This window comes from Lupinus angustifolius, chromosome LG16, assembly GCF_001865875.1.
Source record: "Lupinus angustifolius cultivar Tanjil chromosome LG16, LupAngTanjil_v1.0, whole genome shotgun sequence".
Lineage (NCBI taxonomy): Eukaryota > Viridiplantae > Streptophyta > Magnoliopsida > Fabales > Fabaceae > Lupinus > Lupinus angustifolius.
Window position 1 is genome coordinate 19,796,229 of NC_032024.1, and position 24,218 is coordinate 19,820,446.

At 33.0% G+C, this 24,218-nt stretch overlaps 4 protein-coding genes and 1 non-coding gene across 6 annotated transcripts; all 5 read right to left on the reverse strand.

Annotated features, from left to right (window-relative positions):
* On the reverse strand, nt 1-24,218 carry LOC109330120 (protein LST8 homolog). 2 transcript variants are annotated; one of them, XM_019564158.1, is made up of 12 exons: nt 24,207-24,218; nt 5,390-5,395; nt 4,563-4,736; nt 4,374-4,475; nt 4,177-4,289; nt 4,018-4,087; nt 3,561-3,638; nt 3,020-3,136; nt 2,839-2,933; nt 1,728-1,807; nt 1,574-1,633; nt 1-350 (listed from the first exon to the last, which is right to left on the reverse strand). In XM_019564158.1, exons 3-12 carry the CDS (start codon nt 4,668-4,670, stop codon nt 223-225), a joined length of 951 nt encoding a protein of 316 aa, XP_019419703.1. In that variant the 5' UTR covers nt 4,671-4,736; nt 5,390-5,395; nt 24,207-24,218; the 3' UTR covers nt 1-222. The 2 variants fall into 2 exon arrangements, with proteins under 2 accessions (XP_019419703.1, XP_019419702.1); XM_019564157.1 differs by lacking the exons at nt 5,390-5,395; nt 24,207-24,218 and adding an exon at nt 4,884-5,040 and having other exon boundaries at nt 4,563-4,732.
* Nucleotides 8,396-9,331, reverse strand: LOC109329410. The gene has a single exon (XM_019563075.1). It carries the CDS (start codon nt 9,329-9,331, stop codon nt 8,396-8,398), a length of 936 nt encoding a protein of 311 aa, XP_019418620.1.
* LOC109330122 lies at nt 12,883-13,812 on the reverse strand. The gene has a single exon (XM_019564159.1). It carries the CDS (start codon nt 13,758-13,760, stop codon nt 13,071-13,073), a length of 690 nt encoding a protein of 229 aa, XP_019419704.1. The 5' UTR covers nt 13,761-13,812; the 3' UTR covers nt 12,883-13,070.
* On the reverse strand, nt 20,809-23,296 carry LOC109330119 (pentatricopeptide repeat-containing protein At5g59600-like). Its single transcript, XM_019564156.1, has one exon. The coding sequence runs from the start codon at nt 23,257-23,259 to the stop codon at nt 21,598-21,600; it is 1,662 nt and encodes a 553-aa protein (XP_019419701.1). The 5' UTR covers nt 23,260-23,296; the 3' UTR covers nt 20,809-21,597.
* On the reverse strand, nt 23,403-23,474 carry TRNAG-UCC. The gene has a single exon. It is a non-coding gene; the product is annotated as a tRNA-Gly (tRNA).

Genomic DNA, 24,218 nt, shown 5'->3' on the forward strand with positions numbered 1-24,218 from the left:
TGAGAAATTATCAACAAATAATATTTATAGATATTCAAGAACTGCAACATAGATATCCCATGTACTTTCTTTCACACACTACAGTATTTTAGCCACAATTATTTAATAAAAATGTGCACACAGTCAAAGAAATAAAGCAATAGTCACAGATCAAAGAAAGATCGTTATTTACAACACATGATGTATCTGGCAGAGAGAAATCATTTAATGAATATCATCAAGTCAGGATGTTGTAGGTTCAGCCCCATCATGAAGGGCACAGCAAATTGTAGCTTTATGATGCCCTTGGTAAACCTTTATATCCTCACCAGTTGACATAGACCAAAGCCTAGCAGTGGTATCAGAAGAGGCTGCAACCAAAAGATGTATAGGGTTAAGAAAAAAATGAGCTAATACCTTCATAAAGCTAAAGATTATATGGGCTTAAGGGAGAAAGTAATTGGAACTCTTAAATGCTAATTCACATTTCTTATTTCTCATTATCATCAAAATTTTAGATTTTATTTTGGAGAATATTGCACTCAAGTATTCAACAACAACATTTAGTGGTAGTGTTAAATCCCACTAAATTCCCTGAAAGACCAAAAGATTAAGAGTTCGATTCCTGGGAGCGACATATGTTGGAAGGGACAGTCACGCACCCCGAAAGAGATTAGTTTCTTACTCATAGGGTGAGGGGATACCCTTGGTAGTACCAAAACATTCAGCAATGTTTGTCACAAGGACTCGTACAGCACTTCTGGGTTAAAAATGTCACTCATTTGGAGTTGCACTCGTACCCTCTCCATTTAGCAGTGTATCAAGAGAACAAAAAAGTATCAGAAATATGTAGCATTGCATAATACAGGCTGTTTGAGGCTACAAATGTTTGGAAACGACATTACTAACAGTTACACATAATACATTACATAGTTGAGTTGAATAACAACAATAAAGGTTGGTATGTGTGAATTGATCCTTGCGTGTTGTGAAAATCCGGAAGTTTAAGTCACAAATATCATTTCCAAACATTTCTAATCTCTATGTGTAATACACATTCTATACATTTTGCCAGTTTTTTAATGAAATGTTGGGTAGAGGGGGTGAGTGCAACATAAAAAGTAATCAATGCCATTTTTGAAACAATTGGGAGTGCACAGGTCAACGTGACAAACCCCAGGAGTATAAGTACAACTTCTCATTTATTTTTCTAAACTTATAGTAGCTAGGGAAGAATGTGAAAAAACAATTGCAAGTATCAATAGCAACACTACTGTTTAAATACTAACATTTATTTTAGTCAGCTCAAATTCACAATTGAAATTTCAAGGACAATTTGCTGGAGATGGGGGGGAAATAGGAAAAGTACAAAATGGGAAAACTAATATATTTTCAGGTACAGATAACAAAACAGATACAACAATAGTCGTTAAACCAGTTACAGGTTGTGCACAAGAGCCTGTTAATAAGTAACAAGTACATTATAAAGGCCCGTGCTGCCATGCCTAATTTATTATGGCTATTAATATCCAGTATTTATTATATATATGGCACCTGATAAGCAAACAAGATGTAAATAATACCAAGTTAGTACCTGTAATAAGATAGGCACCATCCACAGAGAAGACACAGTCCCATACCCAACGCTGATGACCTGGGAAGGACAGCCAACCTTACTTAGGGTAAACGAAGTTTTGTAGAAGTAAGGGAAGAGAGGCACTAGATTATCAAAGGAAATCATGAATTACCTATCAGTGTCTTCTCTAGTGTAAAACCATCAACATTCCATATTTTGACAGTATGATCAGACGATGCAGTTGCCAAATACCTAGAAATAAAATGCCAAGGAAGTTATATTAACATCTTACAGAAGCTGAAGTATGTTGAATATCAAGCCTAGAGACAGCTATGTCCCATTCAACAGTTTTAGCTAAAACTTAAAGAACCGGGAATGTGCTCTCTTAAATGTATTGATGTTTCGAAAATTTGAAGTGTGTTTCAAAATTTGAATTTGCCACATTATTAAATAAGCAAGTGTTGTGCTGCTCAGCTTCATGACAATGGACCATGAGTAAGGCTAATGACTATAGAACATAAGCATCTAGGACAAGACTTTTGAATAAAGAGGGCACAGTTTAAGTCCCAACCATTTCCATAATTCATTAAATGTAAAAAGCTTCCTTTTGTTTTTTTAAAGAAATTTTAACACATGAAATATTTTCAAACAATACAAGTTGATGAGATTTTCGGTACTTAATTGTTCATCAATAAAAGTTTGTCATTGATAAGATTTTTGGATTTGCTAAACAGACATTTAACATTTGATCCTTCTACAATGACCAAAAAGATTCTCAACAATAATTAAAAGAAATGCATCAAGGTTTCCACAATCTCTTCATATACTGAACTTTCTCACGAGTGTTGAGTGTTGACACTCTTCATTTATGCTTTCAGACTTGCTGTTCTGTTTAAGCTTTTCATTGTCATTCTGGTTCTGTAATATCCACCTCTTCTATTATTCTACTATCATTTTAGTCTAAAGCACAAATTTCTTCATGTAATATCCTGAAACCTGAACCACATGTGGCTTGCTTTTTTTATTTATACTATATTATAAATTTTAAGTATCAATATTTGGATTTTGAAGTATATATTTTATGTTTTTTATACATGTATCTCAAACGTATCGTATTCTATATTTTTAAGAATAGGCATACCGATGTATCACATATGTATTGTATACTATACTCATATCAATATCAGTGCTTCATGGCACTTGACAACACAAATTTATCATGTCTTAGTTTAATTAGAGTGGTAGAATAAAATAAAAAACAAAATGAGCATAATCTGTATGACCTGTGGGGTTCACAGAACTCGGGTGATAAAAGACATTTGAGAATGTAGCCCTTGTGTGCTTGCAACTTATGAAGTGGCTCAAAGTTTGTCATTGTCTGCACAAAAACATATTCCACCAGGACAAATTAGTAATGGTTGATATGAGGGTAATATCATCATGATATTTTCATGAAGAGAAAACCTGAGTCCCTTGCAAAAGGCGCCACACATAACATGTCCCATTATTATTTGCTGCAACTACCAAGCTTCCATCCCACATTACTGTTAAAGAGCGTACAGCTGTGTCCACCTCCGGCACCTACATTTCTTCCACGAATTGAAAATAATGTTTCATGTATATATTTTTTGTCAAAGGGTGAAACAGAACGAGAAGGACATTAATGAGGTTCACCGTGTCTAAGATGATCAAATTAAGCGTAAGCAGTAAGCTGTAATGCAATCATGGAATGACATTTATTTGAGGGGCATAAGTAAGAAAGTGCCTTCACACCATTTCATTAGAGCAAAAAGAGCCCTTGGGTGGAGCATGGCAATTCAGTGACTTAGTGTAAATTAGAGTACGAGGTCAAAGAGATAGCAGCATTTAATTCAATTAATTGTAAGATGGATGGCTAGAGAGTAACAACTATAATGCTTAATGTTTTAGAAAGAATATATCTAGAATTAGAATCTTGATTCTTTAGTGATATGTCGTCTACCATAACAGAGGTCATAACTCATACCAATTCACAGCTGCATGAATTTGCTGTCAAATCCCAAACACGAATATTGCCGTTTTGGTCACCGGATATTAGTTCAGTCTGTTGGATCACAAACAAAATCAGTGAGAACTGCAGAGCAAGAACATATAAGAACTGCAAGGCAAGAACATATAAGAACTGCAAGCTGATCTATCATATAGTGAAAACAAGGAACTATAAGCATCGACGACACATGTGCTTCAATTGAAATGCAATAAAACAGACACATATACTATATATTGAGGTTGAGAAAGTAAAAATCCAGTACTAAACATCAATGGGTAAAACAGTAGTGAAAGAAACCCCTTAAAAGTGAGAGAGAGAAAAGTTGAATGAAGTACAGTTTGTTCTTTAAGTCTTCTTAATTCCATTTTAATTACTAATGTGATCATATAGCAAAAATAATATGAGCAGCCACAGAAAAAGGGTGAAATATAACCTGATTTGGGTGTAGCACAACAGTGTTCACTGCTGCACGGCTTTCATATTCCCTTTGACAACCTGGCGCCCTGCAATTTTCATCAAACAAGCAAATATTAAAGGGTATAATAAATCACACTACAAAATTAATACGCATTAATATATATACTTAATTCACCTCAAATCCCAGATCTTAACAGTGCCATCCTCTGAACCAGAATACATCCAATTACCATCACACTGGAACCCAACTGCCATTACATTATTAGTATGTGAATCATAGCTCATCACCTGCCACAGAATCAGAAACAGCATTGTTTACGACAAGAAAATAAATGAAACGAATTATTCAGAAGTATATGAAAATAGACATACAGGTTGAGGGGTATTTGCGTTAACATCAAACAAGCGTATGTGAGGATTACCAGCGGCAGCGAGGTATCTTTTATCCGGAGTTATCTCCAGCCGGTTTACTTGCTACTCAACAAATTACACATATATGGCAAAATTAATCAGTACCAAATTATGAAATCAAATCAAATCACAAATAGAAATGAACCGAACTGAATCAGGATACTGGATGGTGCGGTAGCAACGCCCGCTTTTCGCCTCCCAAAATCGAATGGTATGATCATAACTCGCTGTTGCAAGAATCACTGATGGCTGACTCATCCTTCAATGATATTCTATTCTATCAGCTATCCATAACCAACATTTATATCTATATAATAGACCTAATCAATCAAACAAATAAAATTCATTAAAACGAATGGAACAACATAAACTACAGAACTTTTGATCTATCAATTTAGACTAATAATTTTGAAAAGCAAGCGAGTTAAGAGTTCTAAATAACATAACGATGATGAGAAAAAAGAGACAAACCGGAGGAGATGGCGGTTTCTCTGATTTTTCGCCGCCGAGGACAGTGGCGTGGCAACGACGGTGACGGAGAGCACTAGACTAGAAACTAGTGAATTGAGCTCGACATGAAGTTGCGTTTTTTCACTTCTTCCCCCTTTCGCAACAACTAAAACGACGAGCCGTTTTGAAAGTAGGAGCAAGCAATTTGAGAAATTTTCCATTTTCAGTTTAGGTTGGGCCTCTGTTACTTGCCCATATCCACATTTGAGCCCAATAAATTGTTTTCAACTTCGATTTTCGACTAAGAATAAAAAGATTTTAAATTGATATCTTTACTATGACAAAATACAAATAAAAATTAAATTAATCAACAAGAAGTTGATTCAGTATGATTTTTTTGTTACTATCAAGGGTATCCTTATCTTTTGAGTAATGAACTAATTTCATTCGTGGTACTGACTGTTCCTCCTAACAAATGTTGCTCCCCGAATCGAACTATTAATCTTTTGGTCTTTCTAGATATTTAGCGTGACCTTACGCCATTATATTAATGCAGAATTCAGTTTGGTTTAAGGCTTAATTTCCATTTAGTAAAAAATCTAAAATGTAAATGTTTGATTTCTAGTATCAAGACTTTAAAACAAACAAATATATACATTGAAAGTGATTAATTCCTTACTCGGTATATACACGTCCTTATAACTATTACACATTATTTGCAAGTGAATTTGTAATTTTAATAATTGTGTGTTGATGTGCCCAAGTGAGAAGGTTTAACACAATTGACAAAACATGCTAGCTCGATTAGGCTAACATGAGCATGTCCGATAAATGGGCTCAAATAGATCTTGGTTTATCACATGCTTTGAATGATTCTTATTTCTTAGACACCTTTGCTAATAAATGCTACCATTTTCAATTAGCATTAATAACATTTTTTTGGCAGTGTGTTATAACCAGAAGCCTCCCATGAAGTTTACTTCACCATTTGTCAGCCCCTTAACTAGTGAGTATAAGGAGTTGCCAAAAGTTTAAGTTACAAATGAGAGGGGTGGAAATGATGCTTCCACAAATATCTTCTCACTTGGGAGTAAGAAATTGGAAAGATTAAAAGAAGCCTAGAAAATTCATAAGGATGGGGGATGAGGAAAAATAATTACTTTTCTCATTATTTTAATGAAACAATTGAGTGTGGGAGCCTGAGTTGGGATCATTTCTAATACTAGAGAAGAAAATGTATAACAAAATAAAGGAATAAATGATATAGTGTGACACTTTTATCCTCTAGATGTAATATGATGACACTTTTATCCTTAAAACAAAATCAAAATTAATAAAATTTGTCTTCTTCAATACTGAAGAGGATTCTTTTCAAAGGAAGTAAGGAAATACTACACTGTATAGTAGTTTAATTATTAGGTTTGGGAGGTAGAAGAGAATGGATATTGTATCCCATCTATTTAAGGAAATTAGAGAAAAGGGTTGTCCACCTAATGGAAGGACCTACAATGATTTGATAAAATAGATGAGAAGCCAACATATGCTAGATGATGCAGTGAGCTTCATCCCCCTATGCTAATTTGATATGAAAGCTAAACTTAGTTATTAGACCTTTTCAATTCCACCAACTACTACTCATTCTAATATAGTCTTGAGGTTTCACCAATCAATATCTCACACTCATAAATGTGTCTCACCAAACACTTTTGCAAACTTTCAGTCGGGTGAACATCTGCTGCCCACAATAGTGTACCACTTGATGTGCCACTACTTGTGATTAGTCAGAAAAATAATTAATTATTAAAATTTTAATTAAAATATATTTTTTCAACCAATCATAAGTAGTAACACATGAAGTGGCACTCTTTGTGGGACAGCAGATGTGCTCCCCTTTCGGTCATAGAAAATCATGCATGTTTGCTTCTAATACGTGTCAATACTGGTTAGTCAGAATGTACAAATTTATATTCAAACTCACCTTGGTCGAAAGAAGTGTAAGTGAGAGAAGAAGAAAAACAAACTTAGCACTGATCATGGTTGAAGAAAAGGAAAAAGGGCAATGAGAAGATGTAGAGTTTGAGATTTGTGAGGGTGGAAAAATAATAAGAATTATGAGAGGAAAAAAAATAGTGTTATAGGTATTTTAGGAATTTTCAAAAAGAATGGACTCAATTGAAATTCAGGGGTTAGAAAATAATGGAGCATATATCTTTCTCAAACTTTATATCACTTCATGTACCATTTGATTTTTATTGACTAAAAAATGTAAAATTAATACATATTTAATTCATATTTTATTCTTTTGATCAAGGAGAATCGATATAGGTATATGAAGAAGTAGTAGAAAGTTTTGGACAAAATATATGACTCCAAAAAGTGTTTTTTTTGTGCCACATTTGTTTTTTTTACCCAAACACATGATTAAAGGACCGTTTATTTTCACCATAAAAAGTTGTTCCTCACCATGATATCCAAATAAACACTTACACCCATATCTTTGGGCACATGGTAAAATCAGAAGGTGTATATGGGTGGAAAATGATAAAAAGAAACTAACTGTAAATGTCGTAAAATATATTCACGTTGAATTGCATAACATAGTTACATTTATCCATACGTTGTTCCATACTAAAAAATGAACTTTAATGAATAAGTCAAAATATGTCCAATTTTAAATTTTAATTTAATGAGTTTAAATTATGATACACTTCATATTAAATATGTATATGCTATGCTATATACACATATTTCCCCCTAATGATGTTATTTTTCTCTATGATCATAGAGAAAGTACGAATAATTTATAACACTGAAGTTACACAAAAAAGTGCAACAGCTTTCGCAGGGTCTTTGAGTGACAGACATGTCACCAATCAATTTGTCCTTGTTCTAGGTTACTCATTATCCAGAAATCTCTCATCAAGAAACACCTAGATTGTTCTGACATTATTAAGGAAATAAAACTTTGAAAATTGGTAGAAAATATATAAAAAATTTGGAAAATTTACTTTGTTGGTGTACCTTGACCGAAAAATTACAGTCTTGGTGCACCTTTTGAAAATATTACCAATGTAGTGTAGTTTTAGGGTAAATCGGCAACCCATTGCCGATTTAGAGAAAATTAATATTTTTTTAATGTACTCCCCCCTAAATCGGCAATGGGGGGAGAGTTTTTATGAAATTTATTATTTTTTTTATTCTCCTCCCCCTAAATCGGCAATGTGGAGGAGTTTTAGTCAATTAATTTTTTTTTTAAACCTCCTCCCCTAACTCGGCAATGGGGAAGAGTTTTTCAATAATTTTTTTTTTTAAATCTCTCCCCCCTAAATCGGCAATGGGGGGGGGGGAGTTTTCTAATAATTAAGATTAAGATTAAAAATACATACAAACATATAAATATAACATACCCATTTCTACAACTTTGTCTTTGAGATCAGAATCACGGAATTCCTTATTGAAATTACTAGCCACATGACGAATACAATAAACTGATTGTGCACTAGACCATCCACTCAACTCACTTCGGAGTGCAGCTAATAAACCTGTCCCCATATCTGATATGATACACAAGTTTTCTTGAGGGTAACATACGTCTTAAGATTGTAAAAAAACCACTCCCAAGCTTCTTTCGTCTCTCCTTCAACAATGGCAAATGCAACTGGAAATACACGTCTATTTCCATCTTGTGAACTTGCTATTAGCAATGTTCCAGTATATTTCCCGGTCAAAAATGTACCATCCACTTGTAGGATTGGTTTACAATAACCAAACCCTTCAATACATGGTTTGAAAGCCCAAAATATTCTATCGAGAATGATTCGACTTGGGTCTTCCATGCCATATACAACTTCGTGATGTGCTTGATATTTTACAATTGTGCCTGGACAAAAATATTGTAGAGCATTCATCCAACATGGTAACTCATTATATGACCCTTCCCAATCACCATAAATTTTGGTCATTGCCATTTGTTTTGCAGTCCACGCCTTTCTATACGTGACTGTATAACCAAAACGACTAACAACCTCCTTCACCAGTGCCTTAACTGGTATACTCGGATCTGCAGATACCAAGTTAACAATAAGGTCTGCAATGAATGACGAATTTAATTTACTATGATCTTGAGAAACTAACATAGATACACAACTATGTGTTCCATTAATTTTCCTAATCTCCCAATAATCGCGTTTAACGTTATAAGAAGCGCGAATTCGCCACTCACATCCTGCACCAAAATGTTTACATTTGGCAACGTATCTGTCCGGTTTAGACTCTACAACAATATAGTCAAACGAATTTTTTATATGAAATTCTCTAATTGCATTTATTGTGGCTTCTTTAGATTCAAACTGCAAGCCAATAAATAAATCATTATCAACAACATCCGTTAAACCGGTTATGTGTCCAATATCACGACCAGCTTGAGAATTTGTGTTCAAGAAAAATGATGACGGAGTAGTATATGTCATACTACGAGATGAACAACCTCTTCCTCATCACTGCATATTTCAATCTCCTTTTCATCACTAAAATCGCTAACAATATCTCTCACAATGGTCATCTACATTAAAAAATTAATAACATTAAAATATTTAAACTTACAAAATTGAAATAAAATGGAGTAACTGAATAATATACTAACCTCTACAATAAAAGGTTATGGAAAGAAACTGATGAAGAAGCTATACTGTTTTACAGAATGCTGAGAAATTTCTGTGAAAATACAACTGGTGGAACGGACAATATATAGAGTTTGAAAAACTCCTCCCCCATTTCCGAGTTAGGGGGAGGATAAACAAAAAAAAAATTTCCTTTTGAAAAACTCCTCCCCCATTGCCGATTTAGGGGGAGGATAATTAAAAAAAAATTATTAGAATACTCCCCCCCTTGCCGATTTAGGGGGGAGAGATTTAAAAAAAAATTTATTGAAAAACTCCTCCCCATTGCCGAGTTAGGGGAGGAGGAGGTTTAAAAAAAAAATTAATTGACTAAAACTCCTCCCCCATTGCCGATTTAGGGGGGAGTACATTAAAAAAATATTAATTTTCTCTAAATCAGCAATGGGGTTGCCGATTTACCCTAAAACTACACTAGATTGGTAATATTTTCAAAAAGTGCACCAATACCGTAATTTTTCGGTCAAGGTGCACCAACAAAGTAAATTTTCCAATTTTTTTTAGTTATTTGGTATGATAGAAAATGAAATAATATAATTATTATTAATAATGATATTTTTTTTGAAATATCAAAGATATACTACCTCAAAGTCTTTCCTAAATCATGTCATAAACCAATGAAAACTAACAATGTGAATTAAAAAAATTAAATATTCATTATTTTGTTATGCTTTTCTTTGATCATTATTAAGTTGGAACATGGTTTCAGACATACTTTGAAACAATCAATTCTGATACAATTTTTTCTACGTGTTTTCGTTCCTCCCAATAATGGACATAAAACATAATGATATTAGCCCCACCATTTTTTCTTTTTTCTTTCTTTTCATTGCAACCAAACAATAAAAAAAATTATTTTCCTTCCTTTTCATTGCAACTAAACAATAAAAAAGATTATTTTCCTTCCTTTTTCACTTTCTTTCCTCTCTTTTCACCCCAACCAAACATAGCCTAAAGATTTCACAGTTCTCTTTACCTATATCTTTCTGCCAATCAGCAAGTAATGATTTATATGCATAAATTATATTAAGTAATGGAAAGATAATTATTAATATATATTTTTTATTATCATGTGTCAACAGTAATAAAGAATTACCATCGGAAAAAAAAAACAGTAATAAAGAAGATTCTTGATGATTTGTTAAATGATTAATTATGGTGGGTACATACTTTTTCTTACATAACCTATATTGTAAACATATATAGTCACATTAATAAAATATGAGTATTTTTTACATCTCAATCGTATTTCGATCAAAACCTAACATATACCTTTGTTAAAATGGTAGGAGATATGAACAAGATTTCTTGATAAATCAAGAAAGATGAAAGAAAAGAGTTTTATTCATTGAATATTGGATAGATTGATAACAAAATTACATTGAATCTTTTATATAAAGATAAAAAAAATTAATTATCCTAACTAAACTAATTAACCAACTAACCAATACTCAACTATTTTAACATTCAAGCTGGAATGTATTAAGCATTCCAAGCTTGAAATAATTGTGTTGAACACAATGATATACTCTAATAACTCCTCTTGCTGGTGAGCAAATCTTGGTCTCCTAGTCTTGAAATCTGAATATGAAGCAACCTGACACTGAACCACCATAGGGCAGAAGCAACTTCATCCAAAGCTTAACCATCTATTTCGATAGAAGCTTAACCAACCAAACCAACCATAATGGATGAAAGAGAGAAAATGGATCTGAATTTCGATCCTAATATACTGCTTCAATGATGTAAAATACACACCAAAGTATTGTGTGTTTAATGAGAGAGGTGTAAAGAAAATAGAGCAGCAAAAAAAATATATAATATGGGGTAAATGATAAAGAATATGAAAAGAACGTATATGCACCAAAGCCAAGACTTTTCTGACAAATCAAATCCATTAGCCGGGTCAAAGGACTCAATGAACATCGGGTGCACGAAGCAAATGCCAAGATTTTCACTTTTGGATCATATATGCATGGCCCCAAAATAGATATAGACACTTTACCTAATCTTTACGTAAACATGATTCTAGAGATGAAGACTTCTTTATTAAGCTGCAATGGATGCTATCCGAGATGCTAGAAGTAATAAAAGAGTTGCACTTTATTTCTTGATGAAGTTCTTGAATGAGTCTTGATAGTCCTCTTTCTTATTAATTCTTGATGATATAAACTTGATTGAGCATTCTTCAATATATGATGAGAATTTAACCTCCAATGGATCAAGGAAGAAGAAAACATAAAGGAAGAAAGAATCAAGGAGTTCTTTGTTTGAGGGTTCTGAATATAATAGATGAATTTTCCTTGATCAAACTCCAACTTCTTCTCACTTTGATGATTGACGCATGATGATGATTCTATCTTGAATCTTGGAACGGTAAAAGCATAAGCGGAAGTGATCAAAACAATAATTATTGCTCTGATACCATGTTAAAATGGTATGAGACATGAAAAAGATTTCTTGATAAATCAAGAAAGATGAAAGAAAAGAGTTCTATTCATTGAATATTGAATAGATTGATAACAAAATTACATTGAATCTTTTATATAAAGGATAGAAAAATTAATTATCCTAACTAAACTAATTAACCAACTAACCAATACTCAACTATTTTAACATTTCAAGGGAAATAAGAAATAATGAGTATAAGAAATTGAGCATATGTTTACCACTAACAAATAAATGTTGAATTTTAATCTGTAAATAATCAACATTATATATGTATTTAATCAACTATTATGATGATAATTATATTTATAGTACTAACATGTACTTATATTTGTGAATATTATAATGTAAGTTCTTAAGTTTAGCAAACAAAAGGAAACATAGGTTTGTAGTAGCAACCTTAAATTTGAAGTAGAAATAGTAAAGACCTACTGCACCAAAAATTGGGAAAGACCTACTATAGATTGAACAAACGTTTCAGAAAAGCTGAATAACCCTTCCCTTCTTTTGCCTAATTTACAATTTACAACATTGTGGAATGTGAAACTCCAGCAGACTTCAGAAAGGGGAAACATAGAGAAGTAAGAAATTAATGTAGGAATAATGAGCTGCAATAGCAAAAAAAAAAGAGTAAATTTAAAAGAGATATATAAGGAAAATATTTAAGGTCCACCCAATATACTACACTAGTCTAACAATTAGTAGAGTTTGAGTAGACTAGATGTATGCAGTTTTACCTCATATGTTGAGGGAATGGGATCTTCTGTCCTTAGAATTTCTATACCTATGTCGCAGTCCAATACTCTTTGTCAGTAAATAAAAATAACACTTTATTTTAATTTTATTTTACAAAAGTAATGCATTACATCCACATGTCTAAATATAATTGGTGCGGGACAGAATTTGGGACACTGAGTTGGGACGTGTGATCCCTATTTTATGTTAGAGATACCATTTTCAGAATTTGAACTCATGGTTTAATATGATCACCAAGTAGCGAAGTTACGTTTGGCAAAAAAAAATCTGCAGCGTAACAGAAGCAAAATATGTTCTACTACAGAAAAAACTTGGATCATGATGATCATCATTTGACAGTTGAAGCAACTGTATGAGCCCACAACCTTAGACTATGTTTCATGTCATTTTCATTATTCAGAACAGGAACTTTCCAATTCCTCAGTGGGTTCTCTTTCATTCTCCTCTCTTGAACCTTCCATGCTTCAGAGAGATAAGGTCTTGAAATTTCAGACACATCACAATCCTCTTCTTCTACCTCACCATTCTTCCCAAACCTTTGCAACCCAGGAATGATTGAAACCAAGCTTGAATCTTTATCTTCCTCTGAGAAAACAAAACCAAGATCCATGAACCCTTTTAGCTCCTCAAATTCAAGGTCAGACAAACTCTTGTTTTCTCTTTTCTTCCTTCCCTTGATTGCAATGTTCTTCTTCTTAGGCAACAACACTTCAAGTTGCACCTTTGCATGCTTTTCATCTACTATGTTTGTTACATCTTTCCCTGAGAGAATGGTTTGAAGCTTTGGTGAAAAAAAATCATGATCATTGAAGCATGTCATAGAGTTCAATTGGTCACTCATGGATCTTGTATGATTGGTTTGAATGGTTGAAAGCCTTGGTTCGAATGGTTCTTCAATATTAATATGATCTGAGTTTTCATGAGAATTTGTTGATGCTGATGAACTAGGGTGTTCATTCAAATTTTTAAGACCAAACCAATAATAATCAAAGAGATTCAAGATTGCTTCTGCTTCCATTAGTGGTGGTTTTAGAAAATCGGATAAGCCTTTTTGAATTGTATTGGAAGTGAATTGTCATTTGTCAAGAGAATGTAGATTATTATATATGATATACTTGATGACCATATTGCCCTTCAAAATATTGAAATTAGTAGAAGAATTTAACAATCATTTGCACAGTTTTGGAATTGACACATTTCTTATTAGATTTCATATGTTGAACATCATATTTTATATAGTATATGATTATTTTTATCTGACTTATTAATATTATTATCTTCTTACTCATTTAAAAAAGAACATTAAATGATCTTTCAGCTTTATTATACTACAAACATTAATAAAAAGAACACCCTTCCTCTATCAAAATGTGAGACTTATCTTAATATCCCCTCACACTTAGGATTAAACATCTTAATTGTGAAGTTTGTTGGACTAGATATTTGTAGGAGCCAATGAGGAGAGTTAAATTCTGATATTATATTGAAATGGTTAAATATTTTCCCAAAAGTTAGCTCACATGTTAAATATTTTCTAATCCTTATGAGTATTGACTCACGATATTCTCATCCAATGTGACTTATCTTACTAGAAACAATAACTTAAAAGGTATAACTTACCCTCCCTAGAAACATTACTCTTTCTTCGTTAATGTATCATTTTGTTGTGGTGTTTCTATTTCCCTAATAAGGAAAGGATGCTTTTCCACGAAAATGAAAGAGTTTGGAATGGCTTTAAGAAGAGGCAAAAACAGAGGTTGTGTGTGGCAAAACACAAAATTATGGATGTTACTAGGGAAAGCCAGATATGAGGTTGGTGAGTAGTTGATATCAAACAATATTGCCAATCTTTTTATGTTCTCTTAGATGTTGACATTTCTTTGTCTCATCACTTTCTTGTTGGTATGGTGAATGCACTGAGGCTTTTCATGTGGAAACTAATTGCAATTGGCAAATGTTGATAGTTGCTTCCAAACTTCACAAAATTGAATGCCTATACCACTATGGTTGGCATTAGCTTGAATTTTCCATGCTAATTTTCTTATACGGCTAGAGATTTTTAGATCGAAATAGTTTAATGAAAGCTATCATCTTCCGGTTTTTATTATTGTGAATATCTTTTGTCCGAAAAGTACACCACCTCATATGTTATTGTTTGTGATTAGTCGGAAAAATATTTAATTATTAATTTTTTTACTTAAATATATTTTTTAATAATGATACATAGAATAACACATTTTATGGGACAACATATGTACTCGCATATATGATGTGTTACTCGTTTTGATGTTTTATTTGCTTCATATACATCTTGAGTCTCTCTTTTTTTCTTTTTTAATGCGAGTCTTAGTATTTAACACTTTGATTTATGGTACTTTATATATATTTTTCCCTTTTCCTTTTCTCCGTACAATTGAAATTTGTTTAATTATATAGGTGATATGTCTTAACTGATTGGAGTTCATTTCATGGTAGTTATGAATTGATGTTAAATTAAGCTTCACGTGATTAATGAAAGCATAGTGCTACTATAATAATCTAATCATGAGTCCACAAACAATAACAACATATATTTTAATTGAAAAAAAGAGTCAGTGATATAAAATCTCACTAAGCATTTATAATGAGGATATTATTCATCGATATTCATTTGTATTATCAATAATGATTAAAAATAAATAGTAAATGATGTAATAATAGTATAATGAATTTTTATGTCGTCAGTATATATATATATTTTTCCTTCTTTTATACCATTTTTCAGTGTCAAAACAAATATGAGAAGGGGTTTTCAGTATTTGAATAAACTTTAGATTAGTAATACTTGAATGGGGAATTACTGAATGAGCCTAACAAAACATGTGCATCTCATGTTGCCCTCACTAGTGGGCCACGGATAATCTTGATTCTTCTTTAATAGAGAGAAATGTTACATCAGTTGCTGTTAGATTAATATATCTTAGTAAAAAGTTCTGACGTATGCATATCATGTGCAAAATTGCGCCAAAACTGTCAAAAATTAGAATAAAGGCAAGAACAGGTAAAATAAACAAACAAAAACACTGGATATTTTGATAATTAGAAGTAGAAAATAAACCTAATCAATTAGTTTCTTAAGATTGTAAATGTGAGACATTTTAGTTTTTACGTCATTTTTTATCATTTAGTTCCTGAAAAATGAATAGAGGAATAATTTTTGTAATGTTTATATATATACATATAATGAATTTGATTTTGTAAACTACTTTTATCAACTTTTTTTTTAATATGAGCATAACTTATAAATAGGATCCAAGAGAGCATTATATTGAGAATCGTAACATCTAATGTGACGGCAAAATGTGATTGTCGTGACTTTCATTGCAGCATTAACCTGCAATTGCAACTTGATATTGAATCACAATGATGTAAATATATCGGATTAAAATGCAACAATATCAAATTACAACAACGGTTGCCATCTGTATGACAACAACTACCACAACGTGAGATGGTTTTACATTACAACAATGTGTTTAGATATACTTTATCACAACCCAAAAATACAGTATGTAAAACCTAGGGAGAATTAAGCAGAAGAAAAGAGCAAGGATAGACACTATTAATATGTCAGATCAAAGATCCCCACACCACTTCACCTGAATTGAGTCATATCATGTATCAGATGTATGGTTTGCTAGTGAAAATTTATACAATTCAAATCAACAAGGAAGAACAAAAATAAAAAGACCAGGTTGCACTGCAAGTAGCTTCACATTAGTGTGTTCCTCTCACATTAGTTTTGCAAAGGATATGAATTGCAGGACAAATCTCCTTTGGCAATGAGTTCACTTATGCCTCCTCGCTTGAATAGTTAAGTGAACAATTGCCAAAGGAGTAATTGCCCTGCAATGCACCTTCACATGACTATTTGCAAGTTCCCTTGTTCAATATTTACTGGGTCACTAGTTAATTATATATAGGACATTCATATAATCATATTTATGCAAGCCACAGGATATTCCAAGCACATTCTCTCTGTTTTGGAACAAGTTACTAGAAAGAAAGTGGTCCATTAATTCTGTGACTTTAGCCACAAATCTTGCACTTCCATTATAATACTAGCAGGATATGCTTGCCCAATGCCCACAGTTATCTTTCTCAAAAGTCTATGGATTTCTCAGTTTCAGTTTAATTTACAGCTATTATATCAAGTCTAATATACCAGCTATCCCTAAACTTATATATAGATTAGAATTAAGAATTTGGGTTGCCATTATTAAGAAAGAATAGTGATAATAAAATGTCATTATTAAGAAAGAATAGTGATAATAAAATGCAATAATTAAGGATGTGTGGTGGTAAAAACTCATGCCATCAAACTGATTGGTCATAGGAGTCATATCTTCTTTTACCCCAAAGTTTTTACGTTTGCTTCTCATTGGTCTGGAAAGTAAAACATGAATTAAATATAAATTAAGTTTAGAGTAAATTACACTGTCATCTATTGAGTTTTAGTGAAATTATACAAACCACCTATTTTTTAAACATACACAAATCACCCATAATAATGTACATGTATTAGGAGATATAAGTATAATTTCTTAAGCAAAAATGATGGCGAGTGTAATTAAGTTAAACAAAATATAGTATATTGTGAAGACAAATTCAAATATGGTATATTGATACAGTTTGTAACGAACCAAAAATAATGAATAGACATCGACTCTTGTACATTTTGAACTTCTCTAAATTATATATTATATTTTGTTAGACTTAATTACACTCACATTATTTTTGTTTAAGAAATTACACTGGCATCATTTTTGTTTAAGAAATTACACTTACATGTTGAAATACACATATAGTGAATATAATAATGTAAGTATACAATCACGGGTGGTTTGTATAGATTTAAAAAATGAGGGGTGATTTGTGTAATTTCACTAAAACTTAGGATAGTCAGTGTAATTTACTCTCAAGTTTATATTTTCTGACCAATGAGAATGAAAATATACATAAAATGATACACATATTGAGACAGAAGATGTGTTCGATAAAATAGCCCAAGGTGGTTAATGTTATACTCCCTATCTTTTACACTTTATATTAATATATTTTGTCGTTTTCTTTTTCCAAATTTGTTGATGTTTATAGAAAGTCAAGACCCAATTATATATTCTATTTCTTCATCTCCTTAACTATGAGCAAGTTCGGCCCATGACATTGGCCTAAGGGTCACATCCTATGGACCCTGAATTATTGGGGCTCAAAAAGAAAGTTTTTCATCCTAAAATAAAAAATTCAATGCAAAAATGGATATTGAACCTTGCTTTCTTAATCAATGATATGATATGTACCTATCCATTATGCCACTAAAACGGATAAATTAAAATTTCTGATGTAAATATATTTAATATATATCATTATTTAGTTTTTCAACATTTAAAACTATATCACTTTTTATGTTTTTTACATACTAATATAATAGCTCCATTTTTACATCTGGTTTAGACCAAAAAACACAATCTTTTGTTCACTGGCATGTAGAGTTCTATTTTCGGTGGTCTCGATGGTAATGTGGCAAAAGATTACCCCTTCACACAAAAAAAGAAAGAAGAGAAAGAGGTTTTGAGGATAAAATGTTTGCATATATATCACAAATTCATAAGAGGTTGGTCTAGTAGGGTTCGTGTTAGATATTTATGAAATGTCAAGCGAACCGTATCGTTCAAGTAATAAAATCCAGTAAAGTATTGGATATCGTCATCAGGGAGCAAAGTGGATTTACACTAATTCTTACCAGAATGAACTGAGCAACTATTTACGAGAATTGGTTTGATAATTTGACATTGGTTTTGTAAAAAATATTAAATTGAAATAAAAGTTTAACTATGAAATTAAAAGAGTTGAAATCGAAATTCATCATTCTTTCCCTTTTGACATCCATAGATTCAATTTCAATCAACTTATGAAGTTACTAATTTTGATGCACATTTTCAGTAAATCATTTACATCAATTCCTTGAGTGTAAACTTTTTAAATAATCACTCAAATACCAACTCATTGGATAATTGACTAATTAACTAGCATTAAAGTTAATGTAAAAGTAATTCATACATCATTGTCCATTCCTGAAATAGTGATACATGAAGGAGGATGATCCAGATCCGGTATCAGTTAAACTTGAACCCAAGAATAAGAATTCAATAGTTAATTAAACTCAAGTAATAAAAACAGGATAAACTTCCCAAAATCACATAACAATTACATTAGAATTGAATACAAGAGTACAAGGTAAGAAGATTACATTTCAAATCCCAACAATGGAGATCTAGTCACTCATCCTCGCTATTACAATGCTCGACTCATGAAAGTATACAAGAAAATCAGATTTAGAGTCGTTCTCACGACTTCTATCGTCTTTCCTAGTGTTCCTCTCTCAAATTTCGTGCCAAAAACTTTGGAAAAGTGATTGCCTAACTCCCTCTAACTTCCGAAACCGCTCATATCAGTTCCAACTTCTAAGCCCTCGCCCAAGCTAGAGATTCTCGCTTGGGCGAGAAAATAGACTTCCAGGCCTGAGCACCTCGCTTGAGCGAGGATCCTTCGCTTAAGCGAGGATCAGGTTGAGCAACCAGGTCTTTTTAGCTCCATACTTGAGCGGCAGTCCCTCACTTGGGCGAGAGGCAGCAGTGATTTATGGTGATGTCTAGTGATTTTCCTCCTATTTGTGGCTTAGGCGACACTCTCCGCGCTTGGCGAGGCTTGTAGTGTTCAGAAGTCTCAATCTTCTCCTTTTTCTCATTTTTTTCCTTATTTCTTAACCTGAAACAACATAAACACATATAAATTCCTACACAGAACAAGATTGATTAAGTTATCAGGAATCGTATGTAATTACAACATAAATACGTATTAAGTGCCTCAAATTCATATACATTTCACTAACAATTTGGCACTTACACTTCGCTAGATATCTAAGATGATCAAAATGTCAAATGTTCGATTTCTGAGAATGACATTTGTTGAGAATATTATACAACCCGTAAGAGATTAGTTCTTTAGCTTATGTGAGCATACCTTAGCAAACAGCTGAACTTGCTAGTTGGATCGATAGCTAGTTATCAAAATTTAATGTAACTGCATAATTATGTTGCTTATTATCGATAATGAAAGATTTATTAATATAACAACCAATGGGCAGTACGACCCTAATAATTTTTATTATTTGAAATCACATGAATCCTTCATGTTGCAATTATATTGAGCCATTATTTGCAGCAAAACTCTTCCTAGGAAGTTCTAATATAATTGCATTCCAATATTTTCAAACTCAAGAACTTTGATCTACACTAATGGATTTACCTTCTTGACTATAGTTAGACTGCCATTACGATCACAATATAATGGAAGTACAGTTTGAATTGAGATATTACGACAAAGCAATTTTTTCTATGATCAATGGTATCTTCTCACCTTATGGATAAAGTAGTATTCACTTTTGAGGTGTGTATGTCCCTCCCAACAATCGTCGCTCTCAATAATCGAACTTTTGACTTAGTACGATACATGGGGATATAATCGGCCTTACACTACTAGATCAACGTCTAGTTGGTCAACAAAGGAATTTAAATGAATGTGAATGGAGCCAACTTAATAACAAATCTTAAGCCGTCTAGTCCAGTAAGAAATGTTTGTACTAGACAACATAAATTAGGATGAAAATTACGTGACCATGGGTGAATATTGGAAGTGTTATCCATTTATCATGTCTTTAAACTTACAAGGCTCGTTTTGAAAGGTTGGCCGAAAGAAGAGTTCTATCACAGTAACGTGGACCATGACTACAACAGCATATACATGAAGAAGTTCCCAGGGAATGATCCATAGCATATGCTAATAGATTTTTATCAAATATCCATTGCTGATGTGCACATAAACCAGAATATATTGCATCCTTAATTCCTTATGAAGCTTTACAGCACATGAAAAAGGGGTATCAGATATGGCTTGAAGTTCAGAGGTAGAGAAGAATAACAGTGCAATTCTAGTTTGGTGAAGTTAGAAATACCATCTGCCTCATTTCTGTTACATTATTTTTATACAGTTAAAACCACAAAGTTCTTCTCAAGACTGTAGTAGTTAAGATACACTGTGAGAGCTGCAGCAGAGTTTCCACTACATCAGTATCGTGGCGCTGATAGTAATCACTTACTAACCATTGACATCAAATTTAGCAAATTCAGATTTTATAAACTCATGCATATGAAAGAAGTTTAGATTGTTAACATGGCCATTCTCTTCGGTAATCAAACTTAACCGGAAAGCCGTGGCGTGGTTGATTCCATAAATTTAGCTTGTGCCTTCTGCCTTCCCAGCCAAACATGTAACTTGCTTATGACTTTGTGTTATTTCATAATTGCGCAAAATTCAACTTCCAGAATGTTGTTGAGTATTCCAAGCGTGAAGAATAAGTCTCATATTGTATAGAAGTGGATGAGTTAAAAAACATACAAATGGATAGACTCATAAACCTAATGCCTTAAGGTTTTTAGGTCAAGATGTGGTCTCAAGCTCATTTATATGTCTTTTTTACTTAGCTCATGGATGATGATCTCCCAACAAGTTGTATCAAAGCCGATAGTTCGGCAACTCAGCCGAGTATTGAAGTATCAAGTGATCAATAGCTCCATGCGAGTTCTTGTGTTGAAACTTAAAAGTCTTCCTGACGAGAGGTCAAACAACATGCTTTGTTGATAACAAGAAAAGCCGATGGTGGTATAAGTAGACAGAGAACCGAGCTCTAGTGAAATGACATATTTGCTCCTAAATGTGAAAGACTAGATCATCAATTACATATATATGATATGATGTCACATACTGAATCCACTGGCCATATTGTTCTCTCCTTTCTCTTTCTTCCATTCAAGAATCTCTGCGGGCTTTTCAAGCCAACTAAAACCAGGCTTCTTATGAACATTTCTCTCCTTCATCACCCTCCTTACATTCCCAACCTCATCCCATTTCCCATCAGCAGCATAAATATTCGAAAGTGTTACAAAGCCACCAGGTCCTTTTAACTGCATTCTCATTATTTCCTCCACCATGATTTTAGCAAGATCTCTTCTTCCATGGACATTACACCCACTTAGAAAAGCTCCAGCAATTGACTCTGTGACTTGTATTGGCATTGCCTTGATAAATTCATAAGCTTCTACCATCCGTCCGAAACGACAGAAGAGATCAACAATACTAGCATAATGCTGCATACTTGGCTCAATCCCATGACATTCTTTCATTGATCTGAAGATCTCTAAACCTTTTTGCACAGAACCACTATGGCTGCATGCTGAAAGAATACATGTAAAAGTAACTTCATTTGGCTGCAGTCCTTCTTCTTGCATTTTCTTAAACAGATCCATGGATGAATCAACCATACCACACTTACCATAACAATCAATCATTGCATTCCATGATGCAATGTTCTTACAGGGAATCTTGTTAAATACATTTTGAGCATCCTTTACACTCCCAACCTTTGAATACATATCAATAAGAGCACTTGCAATGAAAACATTGATATCAAACCCCTTCCTATATATAAACCCATGAATTTCCCTTCCCCATTTAATAGAATCTGCTGAACCACATGCAGGAAGCAGTGCTGCGATAGTTACTTGATTGGGTTGAATCCTTGAAACTAGCATCTCCTGAAACACCTTAAATGCTTCCATGACTTCATGGCTTTGTACCAAACCAGAAATTAATGCATTCCAAGCAATCAAATCAGGAACAAACCCCTCTTTTTTCATTCTATCAATGAAAGCAAAAGCTTTGCTGCTATCTCTCAAACGAGCATAAGCAGAAATCATAGCATTCCATGTGAACTCATTCGGCTCCAACCCTTCCACTTTCATCCTCTCAAACAACACCAATGCTTGTTCAATTTTCCCTACGTTACAAAATCCACAAATCATTGATGTCCATGAGGCAACATCTCTCTCAAACATTCTATCAAACACATGACAAGCATACCCAATTCCACCACATTTACCATACATATCAATCAGAGAATTGGCAATAGAAACATCATTCTGAAAACCCAATTCATAAACCGTCGTATGAACTTGCCTACCTCTCTTCAAATCCATTAATCCAACACAAGTCTTAAGCACACTCGAAAAAGTGAACTTATTGCCCACAAGCCCAACCTCACGCATCTTACAAAAATACAAGAATGCATCATCATAGTACCCATTATATGACAAACCCAACACCATCCAATTGAATGCAAAAACATTAGGGTGTTGAATTTTAGGAAATAAAAACCTTGCTGATTTTAGATCAGAACAACTAGCATACATTCCAAGAAGCTTTGAACTCAAAGATAAAATGTTCATGTTGATTCCACTAGTGAGTAACATAGCATGGACTTGCATGCCAGGTCTCAAAGCTTTTGCTTTCAAACATTTCTCTAGACACAGAGCAAAATCATGTGGGGACCATATTAGTGGAGAAAATCGCGCGTTTTTCATTTCCTGTTATTCTTGTTTGCCCCAAACTCCACATGTAACATGAAAACCAAAAGTTTATATATGAAAATGTAACAACAACAACATTGTTTATTGCATTTTTTAAGTACGTAAAAAGTGTTATATTCTTTGAATAAGAAAAAAAATGCGTTTGCCGGGAGTCGAACCCGGGTCTATTGCTTGGAAGGCAATTATCCTAACCGTTGGACTACAAACGCTGGATGAGAGTATTTTGGAATTCTGGTTTTGTATTCTCATGACAATATATAATCATCCATCATTCTTCAAGCAACCCAAAATATGAGACTCTAAACCAATCAAAGTGAAATTTATTAGGGAATATTTTATAAATGAGCATGATCAACTTGCTAGCTATCTTTCACTGAAATTATGCAAAGTGAGTTGTATTGTATTTGTTTGAGTTTCCATCATGTGGGATTTATCAACGTTGTAATTGTAATCTTTCTTTTATAATTCTCTTACAACAATGTTGAAATACATACTTAAAATAACTTTTAAGGAACCTTAGTGTGAGATTTATCAACGTTGTAATTGTAATCCTTCTTCTATAATTCTCTTACAACAATGTTGAAATACATACTTAAAATAACTTTTAAGGAACCTTAATTAAAGTACAAAATGAATATACTTTTACTAAAGTTATCCTTATAAAGTTTCCATATAATTCATACAATTAATTTCCAGCCATAAATTATATTTCAATCTCAATGTACTTTCTAATTGTTTTAGTGTGTGCTAAGATATGCACTTGTAGGATGGTGCTTCAATCTCATTATATTTCAATCTCATTTGTATTGACATTTTTAGTAGGTTGGGCTAGGGATTTGGATTCTTTTTAGTAATAAGGGCTGAGCTGGACCAGTCCATATTTTAGTGGATCGGGCTGACTCGTATTATTGTGAACTAGGAGTGTAAAAATTTAAGATTACGTTGGTTTGTTG